Source organism: Panthera uncia (assembly GCF_023721935.1).
Source record: "Panthera uncia isolate 11264 chromosome B2 unlocalized genomic scaffold, Puncia_PCG_1.0 HiC_scaffold_24, whole genome shotgun sequence".
Classification (NCBI taxonomy): domain Eukaryota; kingdom Metazoa; phylum Chordata; class Mammalia; order Carnivora; family Felidae; genus Panthera; species Panthera uncia.
The window spans coordinates 14,729,508-14,751,828 of NW_026057580.1; the positions used below are offsets into that span (position 1 = coordinate 14,729,508).

Sequence of the window (22,321 nt, forward strand, 5' to 3'; positions counted from 1 at the left end):
AAGAAGAAGAAGAAGAAGAAGAAGAAGAAGAAGAAGAAGAAGAAGAATTTGGTAACCCGAGTAAGGAATTAACCAGTAGTTTGTATCTCAGATTGGATTTGAACCCAGGCATTTTGACCCCTGCATTTGGACTAAGTTTTTGAGGTTATGACAGGCAACTGACATAATGTCTGGTGATCTAACAATTAAAATTTAAAACAAAATGACTAATTTCCAGGAATGCCCAAAAACTCTGTAACAAAGCAAAATATTCTTTATCAGATTCTTAATAATTTGATAATGCATATTTCACCCATGATCAGTGGATACAATAAAATCGTAGGTAAGAAGATTCTGCAGAGTTCAAAACCCTAGAGAAATGTTAGTTGGACCTGAGACTACTCAGTGTCTCAAAGTACTGATCAGATATTAGCTGACACTAGCATTCTTCTAACTCAAAAATCAAGTGCAGAAACTCATCAAAAGCTTCTTTACATAAAATATTCATTTCATATAAACTGTCTACTGGGATGGGTGATAGAGCTGCCAATGAAAGTTAAACTAAGACATTCATCTCTTAAAATATATTCTTATACAGGGGCGCCTGGTGGCTCAGTAGGTTAAGCGTCTGACTTGGGCTGAGGTCAAGATCTCGCGGTCTGTGGGCTCGAAGCATTGAGCCTGCTTTGGATTCTTTGTCTCCCACTCTCTCTGCCCCTCCCACACTCACATTCTGTCTCTCTCTTTCTTTCTCTCTCAAAAATAAATAAACATTTTTTAAAAATCAAAATAAATTAAAAATTATATTCTTATACTTGTTCATTAAATTTATTCAGAAAATATTTGTTGAGTAATTTTGGCTCTAGGCAGCTGGGGATACCTACCATAGAGACCAAGATAGACACTGTTCCTGTTGTTAGAGGGGCTATGTTCTGATGAAAAAGGCAGAAGATGATAGGTAGGTAGGTAGATAGATAGATAGATAGATAGATAGACAGACTAATAAACAAAATAATCATTCTTATGAAGGAAATAGTGAGGTGAGTCACAAAATCACTAAGAGTGAGTTAGAGAAAGTGACTTCAGAAAGGGCAAGCCGAAAAGACCTGAGGAAATGACATTCAAGCTTACTAAAACATGAACGAGAACAAGGAAAAGAGTTCTGAGCATAGAAAACCATCAACAGGTACACACCTCCGAAGAAACAATGTAAACATTCCTTGTTCTTTCCTAACATCTTCTGGATACTTCCAAATCTGTTTTCATTTTAATAAAGTACCCTTCATTCACGAACTTCCTTGAGAGCCCGTACCACAGTTTACTCATCTTCATAGCCCTGATATTTTCACACAATGCCTTGACACCCTCAAAACAGAGTTGAAGGGCAGCTAAATAAATAGATGAATGAAGGGTTAACAATGAATTTGAAAGGTTTCTTAAAAGAAATTTTAAAACTTATGGTGCAGGGTAATGTCAGCAAAAGCGGCAGAGTAAAGGACTCCCAAAACTCCCTCTTTAAAATCAATGAAAAATCTGATAAAAATCGCCGGAATCAACTTTTTCAGACCTTTGGAAATTAACCAAAGCTTACAGCAACCCAGGGGGTTTTTATCCAAGAAAAATGGCTAAATCTTGGTAAGAAGAGCAAGCTTAATGACATTTTAATGTGCCCTATTCCCATCCCTCTCGCCATAGATCCACGGTAGCCTTAAAAACCAATCACCTACAATCACAGTGCAGACCAGCAGCTCAACAGCCATCAGAGGGGACAGAATGATATCGGAACTCCTTCAAAACCTCATTCCTAGAGAATTCTCATTATTTGGCCTGTCTGAGGGTTCCCTACAAGGTCCCACCTACAAGACTATCTTTATCTGACTGGACTTGGAACTTACTCAGTGGAGTAAGTCTTTTCCCCTGGGGTGTTGGTTGGAAACCTTTAAAGATAATGGACTTTGAAGCTCCCCGAGGCAATAGACAACAGTTGGGACACACAACAGGCAAATCAAAAAGAGTAAAATGAAGAGCTAGGGAATGAGATGTCCTAGGGCTTTGCAGAGGTCCAGTGTATTCCTGGGACCATAGAAATGTGTGCTTATAAAGGACAGTACAAATGCCCGGGGCTTTATTCAGGCTCCGGAAAGCCCTGAGAAGGCTCTAAGGTCTGACTCATGGCTGACCTTGGCGCTCTGTGTCAGTGGAAGTGACCATGAAGGCAGAGCTGCCTACTGCCTAGCAGAGTGTTGAAGGCATGCTCCGACACGCAAACGAAATCCAAAACATGCAAACCGAGGAGTCTTATTGGTTCTTAGTGTAAGGAAGTCTTCATCCAGCTATTAGTTGAACACTAAACTAACCAAGCAGAAACACAGGTGGCCACACATGATAATGCAAAATTTACAGAATTAGTTAACCAAAGTCAATAAAGAAACACCCAAACAAGAGCTGTGACAAGGAGCAGTGGCAATAAACCCTGAGGAGATAGGAGAATCTGATTTCCAGAGCTGCTACATTGTATTATTTAAAGTGTCCCATTATAAACACAAAATTACAAGACATTTAACGGGAAATACGCAAAAGTACGTGGAACAAGAAAATACAGGCCATACACAAGGGGAAAAGCAATCAGTAGGAACCATCCCTGAAGATAACCAGATGTTGGACTTACTAAAAAGAAAAAGAAAAAAAAAAGAGTTTAAATCAGATATTTTAAAACGTGTTCAAAGACTGTAAGAAAAATTATATTTAAAGAACAAAATAAAGAATATCCCTTTATCAACATAAAGGGATATAAATTATAAATAGTAAAGATCAGGACAGAAATAAAAGAAGTAGTGAATAGAAAAGCAATACAAGAAAATAAAAGCAACAAAACCAGAAGTTAGTTCCTTGAAAACAAAACTGAGAATCCTTTAGCTGCACTGACCAAGAAAAGAAGAAAGAGGACACAATTACTAAAATGACAAAAGAGGGAGATGCTTCCCAAGTGGTTTTACGAACATAAAAAAGATTACAGGCAATAATATGAATGTAACGAGTCACATAGCCTAGATGAAATGGACAAATTCCTTAAAAAGACACAAACCACAAAACTGACTCAAGAAAAAAGAGACAGTGCTCACTCTGGCAGCACATATACTAAATTTGGAACAATACAGAGAAGATTAGCATAGCCCCGGAACAAGGATAACACGCATTTGTGAAGTGTCCCACGTTTTTCTGGGGATGGAGTGTACAGCAATGGTATAATAAATACGTGACAGTGTATTATGTATTTGAAAGTCGGTAAGAGAGCAGATCTTAAAAGTCTACATCACGAGAAAAAAAATTAACTGTGTGATAATGGGTGTTAACTAAATTTATTGTGGTGATCATTTCATAATACATGCGTATATCAAATCATTATATTGTGCACCTAAAACTAATATAATGTTATGTGTCAGCTTTATTTCAATTAAAGACAATAAGAAATATATAATCTGAATAAACCTATAACAAGTAGAGGGGTTGAATTAATTAAAAACTTCTCACAAAGAAAATCTCCGCACCAGATCACCTTGCTGGTAAATCTATCGTATGGTTAAAGAAGAATTAACATCACTCCTTCACAAACACTTTGAAAAATCATAAGAGGAGTGGATACTTCTTAAGTCATTCTATAAAGCCAAAAGTGTCCTGGGGGCGCCTGGGTGGCTCAGTCGGTTAAGCGGCCGACTTCGGCTCAGGTCATGATCTCGCAGTCTGTGAGTTCGAGCCCCGCGTCGGGGTCTGTGCTGACAGCTCAGAGCCTGGAGCCTGTTTCAGATTCTGTGTCTCCCTCTCTCTGACCCTCCCCCGCTCATGCTTTGTCTCTCTCTGTCTCAAAAATAAATAAATGTTAAAAAAAAAAAAGTGTCCTGATATCAAACCCAGACAAATCACAAGGAAAGAAAACAACAGATTAATATCCCTTTTTGATATAGATATAAAATGCCTTAATAAAATACTAGCAAACTGAATCCAGCAACATAAAAATTACAAATATCATATGGATATAAATATATGTATATATACACTATGGATATTTTATACCCATAAAAGTTATATGTATTATACACATGCCTAAGTAGGCTTTAATCCCAGGAATGCAAGGGTGGTTTAACATCTGAAAACCAATTAATGTAAAATAACATGATATAAAATAAAATACTATGCCAAGTGAAAGAAGCCAGATACAAAGGACCAATTATTCAATAGCGACTTTTACCCTGAGACTTATTTTGTAAGAAAGTTGACCATCATGCCTGGGATGGGCTCTAGTGGTGAGTGTTGAGGCCACAGAGATGTGGAGAGGCATCCAAGTCACTAAGGACATCTCCAAGAAAGAAGTGGTGATCTTGTAACAGAGAAGAGCATTAAGAATGTGAAAACTGCCGTATGAGTCAGATTCTTGTTCCATGCACTCTAATGTGCTTTGACAGAATTCGTTGTCACACATAGATATACTCCTTGATATCAACCTTCAAAGAGTGAGTGGTCTCTCACCTCTAAATTCCTGAGCTGCTACTACATCTTATGCGTAAACGGATTCTGAATCGTTCTGTATACACACAGCAAAGAACATTTGATATTTTAGGTAAACTGTTTCAATTCTGCAAGAGTCTTATAAACTGAAGACATTGATAGGTGTAACTATTACACTGGTACTGCTGTTTGAAGGAACATTTTTCTGTCAGAGGAGAAATCCTAAAGATTATGACTTTGGAGAAACTTAAGTCAGGAGAAGACTCCAGTAAGGAAACGGTAAAGGTGAATATGAGACAATCAAAGACACATTCCCTTTTATCCTTTGTAGATGTGCAGGCATGCACATTTCCATTAACTTTGTAGCTCTAAGCCCCATAAGGGCAAGTAGTCTTGTATTCACTAACGTATCTCCAAAATCTAACTTGTTAGCATTGTTGGTGCTCAGTGATTCTAACCCTCACCATATCTGTAAGACCCAACCCCAATACCTGCTATTCATACTCAAGGCTCAGAGACAGTATTGCCTAGACAGTCATGTTGATCAAGCCAATTTGGTTTTTGGTTTAATTCAACAAGAAGCAGTAGAAAATAAAGAAAACATTTCAAAGAAAATATTTTCAGCAATCATGAAATGGTGGGGGTGGGGGGCAGGACTATCTATTGGCATCAGACTTTCGTCCTATTATTACACTGTTTTCTTCCAAGTCACTTATTATTCTTTTTATATCAGAATACATAATTTGACATATTGAGGTTTTTTAAAAGATGCTACTTCCAAACAGGTCAAATTATGCTACATAAACAAGGGGTTGAGCGCTCTCTTCATTCAAGCTTATTTCTCCTTTTTAAAACAGATGACAAGCATCCCAAACGGAACTAAAAAGTGCAAGGTGGCAATCCCCATCTACAGTCCTAACCCTCCCAAATCTCTAACTCTAACTTTTAAAACAACTCCTTTAGTGACAAAACATTACCTGACATCTATGTTATGTAATATATTCACCATATTACTTTTTACAAAAATCTGGAAAATCCTGAATTCCAAAAACAACTGAAGGGCCAAGAGGTTTGAAGGTCCAAGAGACTTGAAGAAAAAGCCTGCATGTATGTGTGTATATACATATATATGTGTCTATACATATACATATAGTGTGTGTGTGTGTGCGCGCGCGCACACACACACACACACACACACACACACACACTGGGATGAGAAAGGACAAATCCAAGTGTCCAAAATGCAACCTTAAAAAAAAAACAAAAAACCCATGTATCAAACAATACAACCTTCTTTGAAAGTGAATGAAAGTGGACTTAGTATTAGCCCTTAACATTAAAAGAAACTAGGCAAATGGGTGATGGGCATTGAGGAGGGCACTTGTTGGGATGAGCCCTGGGTGTTGTATGTAAGCCAATTTGACAATAAATTATATTCATAAAAAAAATAAAAAAAAAGAAACTAGGAAAATGTTTAAGTTAAACTTAAAGGCATGTTAGTGAGTAGCATATTTGAAAACAATATAAAGATATACACATATTTGAAGAAAAGGCCTATATATGTTTGCATTCAAGTATACATATGTATAGTATAAATGTATATATATGCATAGTATAAACATATATACATACACATATATATATGCAAGTATATATATACTTGCATTTAAGTAGGAAAATTAAGCAAATCACAATCTTTCTAGCACTTATTTCATGATTTGGAAAGTAAGGGGGTTGCACTAGATGACCTCCAAAATCCTGGACAGTAATTAAATTCTAGGAATCTACCTGATCAGTTTATATCCGGTGTTCAATTTTGGATTATGTTCAACTTCTATAAAATTCTGGGCACTTAGGTTTGCCCGTAACATGTGACAAGCGCATATTTATTAGATATCTCTTCAACTGTGTAATTCAATTCAGGTTTAGTACCTGCTGTGCCAAACACAGAAGATATGCCTTCCACAATGGTCTTGTGGACACTGGGATGAGAGAGGACAAATCCAAGTGTCCAAAATGCAACCTTAAAAATAAAAACAACAACAAATCCATGTATCAAACAATACAACCTTCTTTGAAAGTGAGTGAAAGCATACTTAATATTAGCTGTAAACATGAAAAGAAGCCAGGAAACTGTTTAAATTATACTTAAAAGCACACCGAAGAGCATTTTTGAAAACAGACTTTATGGACAACAGAGATGTTACCCATCTCTGAGAGCCAAATCTATAATTTCATTCTGTCACTGCAGTTTATATTGTTTATACAGATTAAACTATCTCTACTAAAACATGAGGCAGGATTTTTTTTAGTAATTCACATTAGAAAATATTACAGAGGCATACAATAAATATCCAGAAGCAACAAATTATGACACTTAAGAATGTTAATCCAGACAAAAACATTTTCTAAAGTTTAATTTCCTTGAAATAGAAATGAATGAGCAAATCATATATTCTGCAAATAAAACATGGTAATTTTCAATAAGCCTAGGAAAGTGTACCTAAAATACAATAAACTAAAGGATGAGAGTTACTCAGTATCAAAACTACGGTTCTTTCACACCTGAAAGTTATCAAACATAGCATGCTTGCAAATTCTCTCTCTAGGCCAAAGAAAATCATTTCATGTCTTTCCTCACTGTGGTATTACAAGGTAAAATTATAACGCCATACATTTCAAAAATTAACTTTCCACTAACTTGGGTAGATGTTTTTGCTTCTATTTTTAGGTTACACAGTCACCTTGCATAAAATCGTTAAAAGAAGCTTGGGTTTCCCTTTCATCCTTTCTGTAAATATGTATTGTGAAAGAACTTTCATCTAGGAAAATCAGTCCTGAAAGACTCAGAAAATACTTAATATTTAAAACACTTAAGTTTTTTTGTCTTTTTTTGTGAGGTAACTTTAAGTACCTTTAAATAATCCCAATACTCCCCTCTGTGGTCAAAGAAGGAAGAGCAATTATCGGAAGGAAGTGCTCAAATAAGCCAAATTCAATACTACTCAATGGTGTTCCCCTCTGGGGCAGGAACTGTCTGTGGGAGGGTAAATATGCTACTGTGTACATAAACAAAGTGAGTGGGAGAACAAAGGCCGCCACCATCTGGAGAGCCTCTTTCTGTGGCATTATCCACATTACAAAAGACTTATCCTAGAGATCATCCAGGCCGATTTACACTAGAAGAAACATGACCAGAAAGCTCTCTTTTCCTGTCTCCCCATTCGGGCTCCTTCTATTACTATCTATGGATGGAAGGGCCAAATTATTGGATTTAATTAATAACCACTCCACCCTCAGTTCATCTTATTTATTAAAGGGTCAGAGTTCACAGGGCGCCTGGGTGGCGGATAAGTCAGTTAAGCGTCTGACTTTGGCCCAGGTCGTGATCTCATGGTTCATGAGTTCAAGCCCCGCATTGGGCGCTCTGCTGTCAGCATGGAACCCACTTTGGATCCTCTGTCCCCCTCTCTCTCTGCCCCTCCCCTGCTTGTGCTCACACACTCGCACACACTCTCTCTCTCTCTCTCTCTCTCAAAAATAAATATTCAATAAATGAATAAAAGGTCAGAGTTAATATTAGGGGAAAAAACAGCTTAGTGATAGCACATAGACTTTCAGTTATACAAAAGAGGGGTTCAGAGTTACACTAAATAGTGCCTAGAGTTTTAGACATTCACAAAAATTGGGTAATATTTATTTTTATGACAAACACAAGAAAATCAGCTAAATTATAAATGGCTGTACAATGATGTTATTTATCACTTGAATTTGGTAAAAAAAAAAAAAAAAAAAAAAGCTCAATTACTTTTTCAGAAAGAAAAGAAAAAGACCCATAAAAGACAGCAAAGAGTAGGGGCGCCTGGGTGGCTCAGTCAGTTGAGCATCCAATTCTTGATTCAGCTCAGGTCATGATCTCATGGTCATGGGATGAAGCCTACTTAAGATTCTCTCTCTGACCCCTCCCCTCTCTCTCTTTCTCAAAAAAAAAAAAAAAAAAAAAAAAAAAAAAGGACAGTAATAAGAAACTAAGAAATTTACATATATTACTGAATCAACAAACAAGACTAAGTGACCACAAGACCGTGGCACACTCTCAGTTAAAAATTGCTCCCAAAAATGACAATTAGAGTTCTGTCAAGGGGTCAAGTCCACGGTGAGGGCTGCGCAAAAAGAAAAAGGGTGCCCTGGCTCACTGAACTTCACAAGCAGCCACTATAATGCTTCTGGAGAGGTAAGAACACAGATGACAATGGACGAAGAGGAAAGCCCTGCCCAGCTCTGTTAGAGAGAAGATGAATTGGGTATGTTCTTCAGCAGCATTTATTCCCCCATTCAAAAACAGATTAATAAATATTGAGGGAGTCTCCGTAACATGTCAGACAGTCTTCTACAATCATGGTAAACACAAATATGTACAAGACATCATTCCTGCCCAAAGAACTTACACATCTAGTTGGGGATATGAAATACAATCAGGTGAAAAAGGAGCCAGGTATATTGCCAACAACCCATGCTGTGCGAGTTGAAAGTGAGATGGGGTGGAGTGGGGGGTAGTGGTCACTACCAAAAAGATTTAGAAAGAGCTTCAGAGAAGCGGTCGATATCAAAGACAAAATGTCAGCTGTGAGATTAGTTTTGGAAAAATGTTCTTAAAAAGTTCATTTGAAAGGAATTTCTTGGAATTGGGAAGTGGTTTCCCCACAGGAATAATTTCACAAATTATGGTTAATATTTTGGGCCAGTCCACCAAAGGTCACCTTGACCATAATGGAGCCTTCTAGTGACCTGTCCCAAGCCTATCCTTCAGATAGGTCTGAGTTCCATGGGCCTGGAGGCAGAGCACAGAGTGGGAGAGAAGAGAAGAAAGGACAGGCCCCACCTCCTGTCCCTCCAGCAGGGCCTGCAGTGGTTGTCTAGGGACTTATGGGACATCACAGAAGCCAGGCGACATGGCCACTCCCACCCTGGGGCATTTGGTCCAGGTTTGAGAACCAAGCCAGCTTATAATTAATGGGCCATTGAAAGTAATGATTGACTGGAAGGATGGCCTTACTTTTTATAAAAGAAGAAAGCTAACACTCATTGAGCACCTTCTTTGTGCCAGGGACTGTTAGCCACTTCCCATTTCTTAAAAATACAACCATCACGACTATCGTATGAGGTAGATCACATTCATCCTATCCTATAGATGAGAATACTGAGGCTCAGAGAGGTTAAACAATCGGTTCACTGTCACCCAGAACTGGGATTTGGCAGTGGGCCTGACTCTCTGAAGCCTTTCTAGGGTGTCTGTCCACACACCAGCTGCCTCTTGGAGGTGCCAACAAGCGCCAGCAAGATGGATCTTTCACTAATCATCAGACACTTTCTTTCTGAAATTAATGATTTAAGTCCTCTCAGATGAATGCCAGGAACACGTTCCAAAGAACTGACTTCCCCTGAGTCAGATCAATTGGAGCTTTGTGTCCCTTTTTTCTGGGGGACCTCTCTAATGAGATGTTGAAAATTAATCCTGTGACAGGAGTGGCTGTTCTGTTGCTGCTTTGGGAGCTGTTCTGATGTCTGCCTTTTAATTTTACTGTAGCTTACTCGGTATCCAAGAAAGCTGTCTAAGGAGAAATCAGGGAATAATGTCAGAGGTACATAAAGAAGAGGAAAGGATTAGACGATTCTTATTTGCCCATTCCAGATGAAATACGTAAGACTGACACACATGTGAGCAGAGAGGCCAGCGTTTCTATTTCTGCTTCTTACCCAGTCTGTGTTCCAACAGGTTAAAAGAAACTAGACTATCAGTACTTAGAAAGCCTTCCTTAAGAGGAGGGAGAAATAAATAATACTTAAAATATCTTATTTCTATTTGCTAGAAGAAAAAAAGAAAAATGGCTACATGTATCATTAGAGATGGGCTGAACAGTCCCATTTAGTAGAAGACAGATGCATAAAAAAGGTTACTCTTTAATTTCTCAAATAATGTAAGCGCGGCTTAAGCTAATGTGGAATCTTCTGACACAGGTAGCTGGTGCGGATCAAACACAAAGTGGCACACAGCACATGGCTTTGATCTAGTTTACAACAACTTTAAAAGAAACAGTTAAAGGGGCGCCTGGGTGGCTCAGTAGCTTAACTATCTGATTCGGCTCAGGTCACGATCTCACGGTTCATGAGTTCGAGCCCCACGTTGGGCTCTGTGCTGACAGCTCAGAGCCTGGAGCCTGTTTTAGAATCTCTGTCTTCCTTGCTCTCTGCCCCTCCCCTGTTTGCATTCTGTCCCTCTTTCGCTCAAAAATAAATAAATACTAAAAAAATAAATAAAAAAGAAATAGTTAAAAAGTCTCTGTTCTTGGCGCACCTGGCTGGCTCAGTCGGTTAAGTGTCCAACTCTTGGATTTGGCTCAGGTCATGACCTTTGGGCTCTGTGCTGACAGTGCGGAGCCTGCTTGGGATTCTCTCTCTCTCTTTCTCTCTCTCTCTCTCTCTCTCTCTCTCTCTGCCCTTCCCTGGCTTCTGTGCTTGTTTTCTCTTTCTCTCTCTCTCTCAGAATAAGTAAACATAAAAAAATTCTCTGCTGTCTTCAGAAGTATTGTGAGTTCCAAGGTCACCAGTTCCATTCATGGGGAAGCTTACAGGACATAGATGCCACCTAACACAAACGGATATTCACCGGGTACCAGCGGGGTTTATCTCACTGAATCCTTGCAACAACCTTGTAGAGAAATGAGAGTCACCACTCATTAAGTACCCAAGTCCTAGGATCATACCAGGAGCTGTATTATCCCTTCATTACCCAAAAGGAAATGGAGGCTGAGGGTTGAAGTTACCTCTTTGAGATTCCACAGCTCTGGAGGGGGATATCTTTTTTTTTTTTTTTTTTTGGGGATATCTTGATTCCAGCCCAATTCCATCTCAAATTATCCATTTGCATTTGCCTACTCTCTCCCCAGTAAAATGTTAGAGTCAAGACCTACTCATTTCAAGTGCTAATACTAAGCATGTTGCCTGACAAAGAAAGTGCTCCATAAGCAGTGTTGTCACAATTGACCCCAAAGTGCAAGTTTTTCCCTTAGCCTGGGACGAGCTGCCTTGCAGAGGGCAGAATTCACTTGAGATCTCTGCTTTGCCTCCTCTGTGGTTTTGTCAGATTTTACTAGCCATGTGAGTTTTGTTTTCCTAGCTCACAACCAGATCCACTGCTGTCTTTTTTCTTTCCCATAATAGAAAGAACAGAAAGAAAAACGAAGGAAAAAAATTGAAATTGCAGTAGACAGAACTGTAACCCTTACTTTACTAATATACTTACAGGGACAGCATTGGACAGAGAAGCCCAAAGTATTAAAAGCCCATAATTGGGGCTCTTTTCTTCATTTCTTTCCATCTCTATGATATCCAGCAAAGTCTGCATTAATGTCTGTTTAAAAGAAATACATATTGTCAAACCACAGCTACGTGACAAAGAATGCTGTTAATAAACAAAGAGCATGCATATTTTTCAAATAAGCTATTTCTGCCATTCCTAGCCTTGCAGCTGGAGGCATGCTAAGGGATATATATTCTTACCAGCAGGATAGTAATTAGGAGTAGGGGCTCTGCTGCTTTATGCATTGGTTTAAATTCTGGCTTAGGTTTTTTTTTTTTTTTTTTTTTTTTAAAGACTTTAGTTTTTTTAGAGCAGTTTTAGGTTTACAATAAGATTGAGAGGAAGGTACAAAGACTTCCCACATGACCCTCACTCCCACTCATGTACAGCCTTCCCTACTATTAATATCATTCACCAAAATGGTATTTTTTTTTTTTTACCATGGATCAAGGACACGGACACATCATAATCACCTAAAGTCCGTAGTTTACCTTAGGGTTCACTTTTGGCATTATAAACTCTATTGGTTTGGACAAATGCATGATGATATGCAGACACCATTACAATGTCACACAAATTATTTTCACTACCCTAAAAATCCTCTGTGTTCTGCCAATTTACCTCTCCTTCCTCTCCAACAACCACTGGTCTTTTTCCTTTCTCCACATCTTGCCTTTTCCAGAGTGTCACACAGTTGAAACTATACATTACGTAGCCTTCTTAGATGGGCTTCTTTCACTTAGTGCTATGAATGTATGGTTTGTCCATGTCTTTTCATGGCTGGATAGTTCATTCCTTTTGAGTGCTGAATAATATTCCAGTCCCTAGATGTACCACAGTGTATCCATTTACCTACTAACGGGCATCTTGGTGTCTTCAAGTTTTAGCAGTTATGAATAAAGCTATTGTAAACATCCATGTGCAGGTTTTTTTGTGTGAACATAAGTTTTTAAATCATTTGGGCAAATATCAAGCAGGCTAATTGCTACATTTTATGGTAAGAGTATGTTGTTGTTGTTGCTGTTTTCTATAAGAAACCACCAAAGTGTTTTCCCAAGTGTCTGTACCATTTTTCCCCCTCAACAATGAATGAGAGTTCTTGTTGCTTCGCATCCTCACCAGCAACACCGGTGGTGTGGTCAGTGTTCCAGATTCTGGACAGAATGAGTGTCGTGGTAGTTCAGCGTTGTTTTCCTTTACATTTCACTGATGACATATGATGTGGACCATCTTTTCATACGCTTTCATCTTCTCTCATGGGTTGTATTTTTTGGTGTGATACCTAAATAGGCATCACCATACCCCAAGGTCAAGCAGGTTTCCTCCCATGTTATCTTCCAGTAGTTTTATACTCTTGCATTTTACACTTAGGTCCGTGACTCATTTGAGTACATTTTTGTGAACTGTATAAGATCTGTGTCTAGATTTTTTTTTCTTTGCATGTGGGTGTCCCAACTGTTTTAGCACCATCTGTTGAAGAGTCTATCTTTGCTTCTTTGTCAAAGGTCAGCTGATTATATTTAAAAGGGTCTATTTCTGGGTTCTCTATTCTGTTCCATCAATCTATTGGTCTATTCTCTCACCAATACCACACTGCCCTGACGACTGTAGCATTACAATAAATCTTGCAGTTGGGGAGCATTGCTCTTTTGAAGAATTTTGTTATTCTCCTTGAATATTGTGCTGGTGATTCTGGGTCTTTTGACGCTCCACATAAACTTTGGAATCAGTTTGCTGATATCCATAAAATAACTTACTGGAATTTTTACTGAGACTACATTGAACGTATAGGTTAAGTTGGGAAGAACTGACATCTTGACAATATCGAATCTTCCTATCCATGAACATAAAATCTCTATTTACTTGGTTCTTTGGTTTTGTTCATCAGAGTTTTGTAGCTTTCCTCAATGCAGATCTTATACATCATTTGTTAAGTTTATACCTAAATATTTCATTTGGGGGGATACTAATGTAAATGGTATTGTCTTTCTAATCTTATACTCCACTCGTTCACTGTTGGTATATGGGAAAGCAATTAACTTTTGTATATTAACTTGTCTCCTGCAACTTTGCTATAATTGCTTATTAGTTCTAATAGTTTGTTGATTCTTTTGGATTTTCAATACATATGATCATGGCATCTAAGAAAAAAGATAGTTTTATGTCTTCTGTCCTGATAAATGTAACTTTAATTTCCTTTTCTTGACTTATTGTATTAGCAAGCACTTCCAGCATCATGTTGAAAAGGAGTGGTAAAGAGGACATCTTTGCTATGGGGTTCTGGTACCAATGTGTAATATGTATGTGTATGGGGAGTGGGGGGAGGGAAGTTCCAAACAACGATAAATGATATTCAGGACAGTATCTGGGTGCCCTATAATTCAATTCAATTCTGACACTATCTACCCAGAAATAGCATGAGATTATACAGGTTAAGTGTTAGTCGGTCAGGACTTGTTAGTCCTGGACTTGTTAGTCCTACAAGATTATACCCTTTCCCCACCCTTGCACCTGCCCTTCAGATGCCAGTCACAGCCCAGGTTGTTACCTGGACTTTGGACCAACAGGCTACAGACTGGAGGCTCCAAAAACCTCCTCCTTGGGCTTCAGATGCCAGCTGCAACTCCAGGTTGTTATCTGTACTTATAAAAATCAGAGGTTCCCACAACGCTTTCCTGAGGTTCAATTAATTTGCTAAAGGGGCTCACAGAACTCAGAGAAACATTTTATTTACTGGATTACCAGTTTATTATAGAAAGATATGATAAAGAATATAGAGAGACAACCAAATAACCATATATAATCATTTCATTTATATACAAGCACACATAAGTGTGCATATATATATATATATATAATCAAATACATTGTTGCTATTATAATTTGAGCAAATTATATCTGTTAGATCAGTTAAGAATAAGGAAAATACATTTTTATTTCAACTTTGTTTATTTCTTTGATGCTCTTCCCTTCTTTATATGGATCTGAGTTTCTGACCTATATTATTTTTCTTCTCTGTAAAGAACTGCTTTATTAATATTTCTTATAAAGAAGGTGTATTGGCAACAAATTCTCTCAACTTTTGTTTGTCTGAGAAGGTCTTTATTTCTCCTTCACTTTTAAAGGATAATTTCACAGGGCATAGAATTCCAGACTGGGGGTGCTTTTTTTCTCACTCGACTCTTTTAATACTTCACTCTACTCTTTTTTTGCTTGCATGGTTTCTAAGGAGAGGTCAGATGTAATTCTCATCTTTGTTCCCCTGTAGATATGGAGTTTTTCCTTCTGGCTTCTTTCGGGATTTTTTATCTTTCGTTTTCTGTAATTTAAAAGTAATATGCTGAGGTGTAGTTTTGGGTGTTTACATGATTGATGTTCTCTGAGCTTCCTGGATCTATGATTTGGTGTCTGACATTAAATGGGGGAAAATTCTGTCATTATCATTGTCAAATATATCTTCTGTTCCTTTCTCCCTTTTTTTTCTCCTTTTGGTACTCCCATTATATGTATACTATGTCTTTTGTAGTTGTCCCACATTTCCACAGTCTTTGGATGTTCTGCTGTATTTTTTTTTTAGTGTTTGTTCCCTTTGATTTTCAGTTTTTGGGGATTCAACTGATACATCCTCTAGCTCAGAGATTCTTTTCTCAGCTCCGCCAGCCTACAAATAAGTCCATCAAAGGCATTCTCCATTTCTGCTATAGTGTTTATTATACCTAGCATTTAATTTTGGTTCATTCTAAGGATTTCCATCTCTCTGCCTACATTGTCCATCTGTTCTGGCATTCAGTCTATTTTATGCATAGACCCCAGTTGTTTCAAAGTCCCAATCTGATAATTCCAACATTGGTCCATTCCACCTGCTACTTGTTGTTAGGATGGAGTTGCAACTTCCAAGATCCTTAAGTGTAACCAGAACCTGGTTTAGTTACTCAAGACCTGGGTAACCTTGGACAAGTTGCTTTAAGCTCATCAATAAAATGGCCATAACGTGGTATCTACCTCATAGGCTTGTTGTGAGAATTAAATCAGTTACTACCTATAAAGTGCCTAAAGCAAAACTTAGTACATAATAGCATTTTGACAATTTTTTAAAAATAAACCTCTGCTTTTTGTTGGTGGGAATGCAAGCTGGTGCAGCCACTCTGGAAAACAGTACAGAGGTTCCTTAAAAAACTAAAAATAGAACTACCCTATGACCCAGCAACCACACTACTAGGCATTTAACCATGGGATACAGGTGTGCTGTTTTGAAGGGACACATGCACCCCCATGTTTATAGCAGCACTATGAACAATAGCCAAAGTATGGAAAAAGCCCAAATGTCCATCGGTGGATGAATGGATAAAGATATGGTATATATATACAACGGAGTATTACTCGGCAATCAAAAAGAATGAAATCTTGCCATTTGCAACTACATGGATGGAACTGGAGGGTATGATGCTAAGTGAAATTTGTCAGTCAGAGAGAGACAAAAATCATATGACTTCACTCATATGAGGACTTTAAGAGACAAAACAGAGGAACATAAGGGAAGGGAAACAAAAAATAATGTAAAAACAGGGAGGGGGACAAAACAGAAGAGACTCATAAATATGGAGAACAAACTGAGGGTTACGGGAGGGGCTGTGGGAGGGTGGATGGGCTAAATGGGTCAGGGCACTAAGGAATCTGCTCCTGAAATCACTGTTGCACTAGATGCTAACTAATTTGGACATAAATTTTAAAAAATAAAAAATAAAATAAAAAAATAATAAACCTCTGCTTTTAGGAATATGCCAGCAACACAGAAACACAGATCTCTGAAGAATTCAAGAAAAAATCCTTTCCCCATTTTCCACGAAGATTCTCAGCCTATACACCACGAAGAAAGTATCGTCAAGCCAGTATATATTATAAATACCGCAACATGAAGAGAACTGGCATTTGACCGGAATGGTGCCAACTAAGCTCAGAGCCCCATCCAAGACCACCTACAGTTGCTCTCGGGTCACCACACAAATTCCCTGAGCATGTTTTCTTCACTGGGAGGTTTCCTGAACACCCCTTTATCAGTGGCCATTTCCCATCAGGGGGAAGAAATTCAGACACTGTACCATTTTCATTGAGCTACTCATGCACTTGGAGCCTTAAGGTTTAACTCAGGTTTAGGTTACAGAAATGATGGTAGCTAATGCCTAGTCATTGCCTGCTAAGGCGAGTTCTGTTTTATGGGCTTTACAAGTATTTAACCATCCAATCCCCACCACGATTCCAAGAAGTAGATACCATTATCTTCACCGTTTTCCATTTGAGGAAACTGAAGCACAATTAAGTTAGGGAACTTGGCCAGGGACAGGCAGCGTGTCGATGATTGAGCTGGGATTCGTACCCTTTGAGCCAGGTCCTGGCTCTGGAGCCCACACTCTTAGCTACTACGCTATACTGCCCCATGAGAGATACAACCCACAACTCTCATGGATTACGGATTAAGAGAACTGCATTTTACCGTTAGTAGTTTTGCTTCGGGTCTTATGATCTGAGAAATAACTGTTAAATCACTATCAAAGAAAATACATGATGGGAGACTATTGCTGTTACTTACAAAGGCATGTAATGTTTCAAAAGTGATTAACCACCCTAATCCTCAGCTTTCTGGTTTTAATAATCCCCAGTTTTCTAGGTATTACAGTGGTTGTGAAAAATGAGTCATGAACTTGTGGAATGTATAACACTACACCTAGCACAGAGTAAGCACCACAGAAATGCTACCGATGTCTCATTGTTACTGTTTTTGTGACAATGGATTAGCAAAATTGAAAATCCTAGGTTTTATCCTACAACGTAAATTGTTGCAACACAAAGTTTGTACCTCATGAAAAATCCTATAGATGGATTTCATTCTCTGGATATGCTATTCTGTAGGTGCAGTCTTAATTTTAAATGAAAATACTAGTTTAATATACATCTAGAATAACAAGAGAGAAATCACCACGTTTGATGTTTATAATGTGATGAAATGTGTGTGTAATATTTAAAAAAAACAAAAACTTCTTCCAGCCTTCTGCTTAACTAGGCCATTGAAATCTACTTATACAGTAGAAGACAACAGAATCTTTTATTTTCTTCTTAGCCCACATTAAAAAAAAACTGGGTACAAAACACAAGCTCAGTGTGAACACTGTTGGAAGAAACAGAAATGATACACAAAAAAATGAAAACTTCTCATGAATGTTCAAACTGAGTTCTCTCCCAGTCTTTTAAAAAAACTTTTTAAGTGTTTATTAATTTATTTTAGAGAAAGAGAGAAAGCGCGAGCAGGGAAGGGGCAGAGAGAGAGGGAGACACAGAATCCGAAGCAGGCTCCAGGCTCTGATCTGTCAGCACAGAGACTGATGTGGGGCTTGAACCCCAGAACCATGGGATCATGACCTGAGCCGAAGTCAGACACTTAACCGACTGCGCCACCCAGGTGCCTCTGTCCTAAAGTCTTAAATGTTGGACTATCTTCAGCAAAGTTCAAAATGTGTCTCTATTCAAATAGCAAGTTGGAGCACCTATGATTAAAAATCCCTTCTTTCGGGGCGCCTGGGTGGCTCAGTCCGTTGGGCGTCCGACTTCAGCTCAGGTCATGATCTCACAATCCGTGAGTTCAAGCCCCGCGTCGGGCTCTGGGCTGATGGCTCAGAGCCTGGAGTCTGCTTCCGATTCTGTGTCTCCCTCTCTCTCTGACCTTCCCCCATTCATGCTCTGTCTCTCTCTGTCTCAAAAATGAATAAACGTTAAAAAAAAATGTCTCCTTTCTTCAGAATAGGAATGAGAAATGTTACTCTAGAAGTATTGTCAGTGGAGAGTTTAGCTGTGGCATTAAAAACCCTGTTTCCAGACCCACAAATTGCAGATCTATCTGGATGAATCTTTTACACACATGGGGCTTTTCCCCTCAATCCTGGAAAATTATGCAAACAAAAATGTATTTGTCTGGGTCTGTTTATAAAATAGAATCCTTAGCTGCAACATCATTTATCAATAAAGGGCATTCCAGAGTAGCTTTCTGTTCTCTTTATTTAGGAGGGAGATACCTAAGCATTTACACATCCCTATTTTTCTAAAGCGACCTTCCTCTCCAGCGTTAAGCAGAGTTGCTTGTGATAACACTTGCTATCATAACATAAAATCAAGCAAACAGAGATGTTTGGTATCATCTGTAAATACTAAAAGATCTGATTTTTAAGAGGTTAAAGAGGGAGAGAGCCAAAGCATAAGAGAATCATAAAAACTGAGAACAAACTGAGGGTTGATGGGGGGTGGGAGGGAATCTGTGGCACATTATTATCTACCCCTAATATATATATATATATATATATATATATATATATATATATATATATATATGGGTGGGTGGGTTATGGGCATTATCTACCCCTAATATATATATCTATATATATGGGTGGGTGGGTGATGGGTATTGAGGAGGGCACATTTTGGGATGAGCACTGGGTGTTGTATGGAAACCAATTTGACAATAAATTTCATATTAAAAAAAAAAGATCTGATTTTTAATGATAATCACATGGTGTAAACTCTGATGTGGTCCTCACTACTCTCTAATTGCTTCACAAATATTAACTCATTTAAGCCCCACATTCTATGAGGCAGGTGAAAAAACTGAGGCCAAGAGGCAAGGTGCCACGCCCAAGGTCATGTGACTGGAGACCGAAGTTGAGCCCGCGCTCAGACTCAGTGAATCCCAGTCTCTAGGCAGTGGAGGGTAGGGGAAGTCTGGAGAATCAGATAGTTTTCAAAGGTTCCCAGAGATTCTGATGAGCAGGCAGGGCTGAGAACCTTTCTTCCTTTCATTACGCAAGTGTAAGAACCACCTGGAAGGCCCATCAAAGCACAGACTGGGGGGCTCCACCCCAGAGTTTCCGATCGAGTGCTCCCAAGGCGATGTTGGTACCATTGGTCTAGGGACCACACCTGAAGAACCACAGATCTAGGACGCTTAGGACAGTGGCTCCCAGGGCATTGCTTTTCAAATTATATCTTACCACATCCTTGCATTTGAAGAGAGAAAAAATTAGTGGTAGTGGCATGAAGAACAAAGTCTATGGAGCTTTGTTCTCCTTGCCTGACGCACCATCATTCCTACCTACCCCTGCTGACTCAACTGTAGGATACATAAATCAGTAAAACCTTGAGCATCTTGTTATATGTTGCTGCCGTAGCCTCAGTTTTTTTCTTTATGTAGAAGACCAATAATACCTACCTCATTGTTGTGAGGATGTAGCCACAGATTAATGTACGTAAACATCCAACACGGTACTTGACACAAACATGTCACCTGAACAATCTTAGGAGTTTTTAGCAAAACATCTTTTAAAAACCATAGCTTATGACTGCTTTCATCCCACATACTTTGGAAAAAAAAAAAACAACTAAGGGATACTTACCACCGAATTATCTTTCGCAGATCTGTATGTTTTTATACCGGGAATGTTTTTCTCAAAGAGTGCTAAGAGCCACTTTTTGGATTTCGACCAGTGACTGGGTGAGGAAAAAGCAGGTGCGTAAGTTAACGGGAAAGCACTTCAGGAATAACCGGTCACGGCGCGAAAGGGGGAATATCTATGGAATTATTTCTCCAAATTTCTTCTTCAGTTTTGCCAGAATTTCATGCGAGGTCTTCCTTCATACTTACTAGTCCACAAGAAAAATCGAGGGGGCAAGGCAGCCACATTTTTAGTGATTTTTTTTTCTTTTGCGAATAAATGTTTGCATTCTTACAGGATTGGCATCGAATATGAAAAAAAAAAAAAAAAGAGTATGACCTGCTTGCCCTACTTTTACTCGGGCTGTTGTCAGTTGCTAGAGGATGAAAAACTTGCACAGGGACCGAGGACTGGCTTAAGCCGGGTGAAACAAACTGGCTATGATTTTTTTAATATTATCTGACCAGCCACTACTACAGACCAGCTGCTAAGGCATTTAAGAATTCATGTGTTATTTTGCATTCAAACCATGGGAGCCAACCGTGAGAAATACATTTGACCATGTCTCCTTTTGCCTCAGAGAGACTAAACACAACAACATCTATGATCGGTGATACTTGGTCATTTAGCATGGTTCCAAACTATAGCCACGAGTGTGATAATAATAAGCAGTAAATGAGAGAAATTCTTCGCTTCATTCTGACACTCTCTCTCGCTTTCCCTCTCTTCCGTCTCATTTTTGCTCCTCAAAATTAAAAAAAAAAAAAAAGGAAAGAATGCATCTCTCTCTTCTTCAGTTCCTCCAACAATTTAAACACAAACCACAAACAAAAACTGATCATGAGAAGTAGCTTTTGTGTCTTCCACTTGGATGCTGCTCTCCTACTCAGAAGAGGAAAATGAGACAGGTATGTATTTCTGGGAGGAGCTTGGTTGGTTAATTAATTATAGGGAAAATCTCTCTACCTTAGGAGACACTCTGGCATCTGGGACCCGTACTCGAAACCTTCGTCGTAAGCTTGAAAATGCTGATGGAACTCCCTGATTTTTCTCTCATTTGTGGGGAACAAACCTTTTTGAAAGAGTATATTCACTGAAACCGGATAAAGCAGATGCCTACAAAGATAAAAACACATAAAAAGTCAGACCCAATGACCAAAGAAGAAAGGTACAGGATACAAAAAAAGGGAGTTACTTTAATAGATATATATTAGGGGTAGATAATAATGTGCCACAGATTCTTTTGGGAAAGTGTTACTCTTAAAAGGTTTTAATATTTGCTCACTGTGGTCAAGATAACTTAGGGGTAACTGAAATTTTGGTTTATTTCTCTGAAGATTTTAAAATGCTTTTTAAGCAAGCATTGTTAGATCTTGACAAATGTGAGATGATACGCCAGAAATAAATTGACTCAATAATTTCAACAAGCGCTTACCTAGCAAGTAATACCAATAACTAAGATACAGCCCATGATTTTAGAGAGCAGCAAAAAATAACCAAAGACTCAGGGCAACACTAGTTACCAAATTTCCTAAGCTCTCACAGGATCCCACAGAGCTGAACCACTGCGTACTGAAATATAGTACCTATCATCATTAAGTTTTGCCATAAGTAAATAAAATGATTACTGTGGCATACTTAAGTGAAAAAAAATCAAAGATTATTAATAAGACTTAGACTAGTGACACCAAGTACTGTTTCATTTTTATTTACCATCCCTTCTTCACTAGTTTTTCAGGATCTGCTTCCCCCAAAGTTTCAAAGACATCCAAGAATTTGCTTTGTTTTGTTGTAGGTACTGGGCATGCTACAAGTTTGGATGGCTGCTTATTTTGTTTTTGGTTTGTTTTCCTCTCTCTCTCTTGTTGTACCTCTAACAAAATATTAAACGCTGTTCTTTTATTATGAATCTGAATTATTGAATCCTGCCCTCGGCATCCCAATGAGATGGAAAAATGGCCGACGCGGTAACTTCAATTTACCAAATCTCCTTATGCATGCTGGG

At 38.5% G+C, this 22,321-nt stretch overlaps 1 protein-coding gene and 1 non-coding gene across 3 annotated transcripts in view; one reads left to right on the plus strand and one right to left on the minus strand.

Moving 5' to 3' along the window:
* Nucleotides 1-22,321, minus strand: part of LOC125938524 (24-hydroxycholesterol 7-alpha-hydroxylase) — a 94,303-nt gene that overhangs the window by 54,338 nt on the left and 17,644 nt on the right. For both annotated transcript variants that reach the window (XM_049653748.1, XM_049653749.1), the window contains 4 exons: nucleotides 21,283-21,432; nucleotides 20,278-20,371; nucleotides 11,786-11,893; nucleotides 6,415-6,505 (listed from right to left, as the gene is read on the minus strand). In XM_049653748.1, coding sequence (XP_049509705.1) covers nucleotides 6,415-6,505; nucleotides 11,786-11,893; nucleotides 20,278-20,371; nucleotides 21,283-21,432 — 443 coding nt within the window. The remainder of the gene's footprint in view (nucleotides 1-6,414; nucleotides 6,506-11,785; nucleotides 11,894-20,277; nucleotides 20,372-21,282; nucleotides 21,433-22,321) is intronic.
* LOC125939277 (U6 spliceosomal RNA) lies at nucleotides 3,094-3,198 on the plus strand. Its single transcript, XR_007463015.1, has one exon. It is a non-coding gene; the product is annotated as a U6 spliceosomal RNA (small nuclear RNA).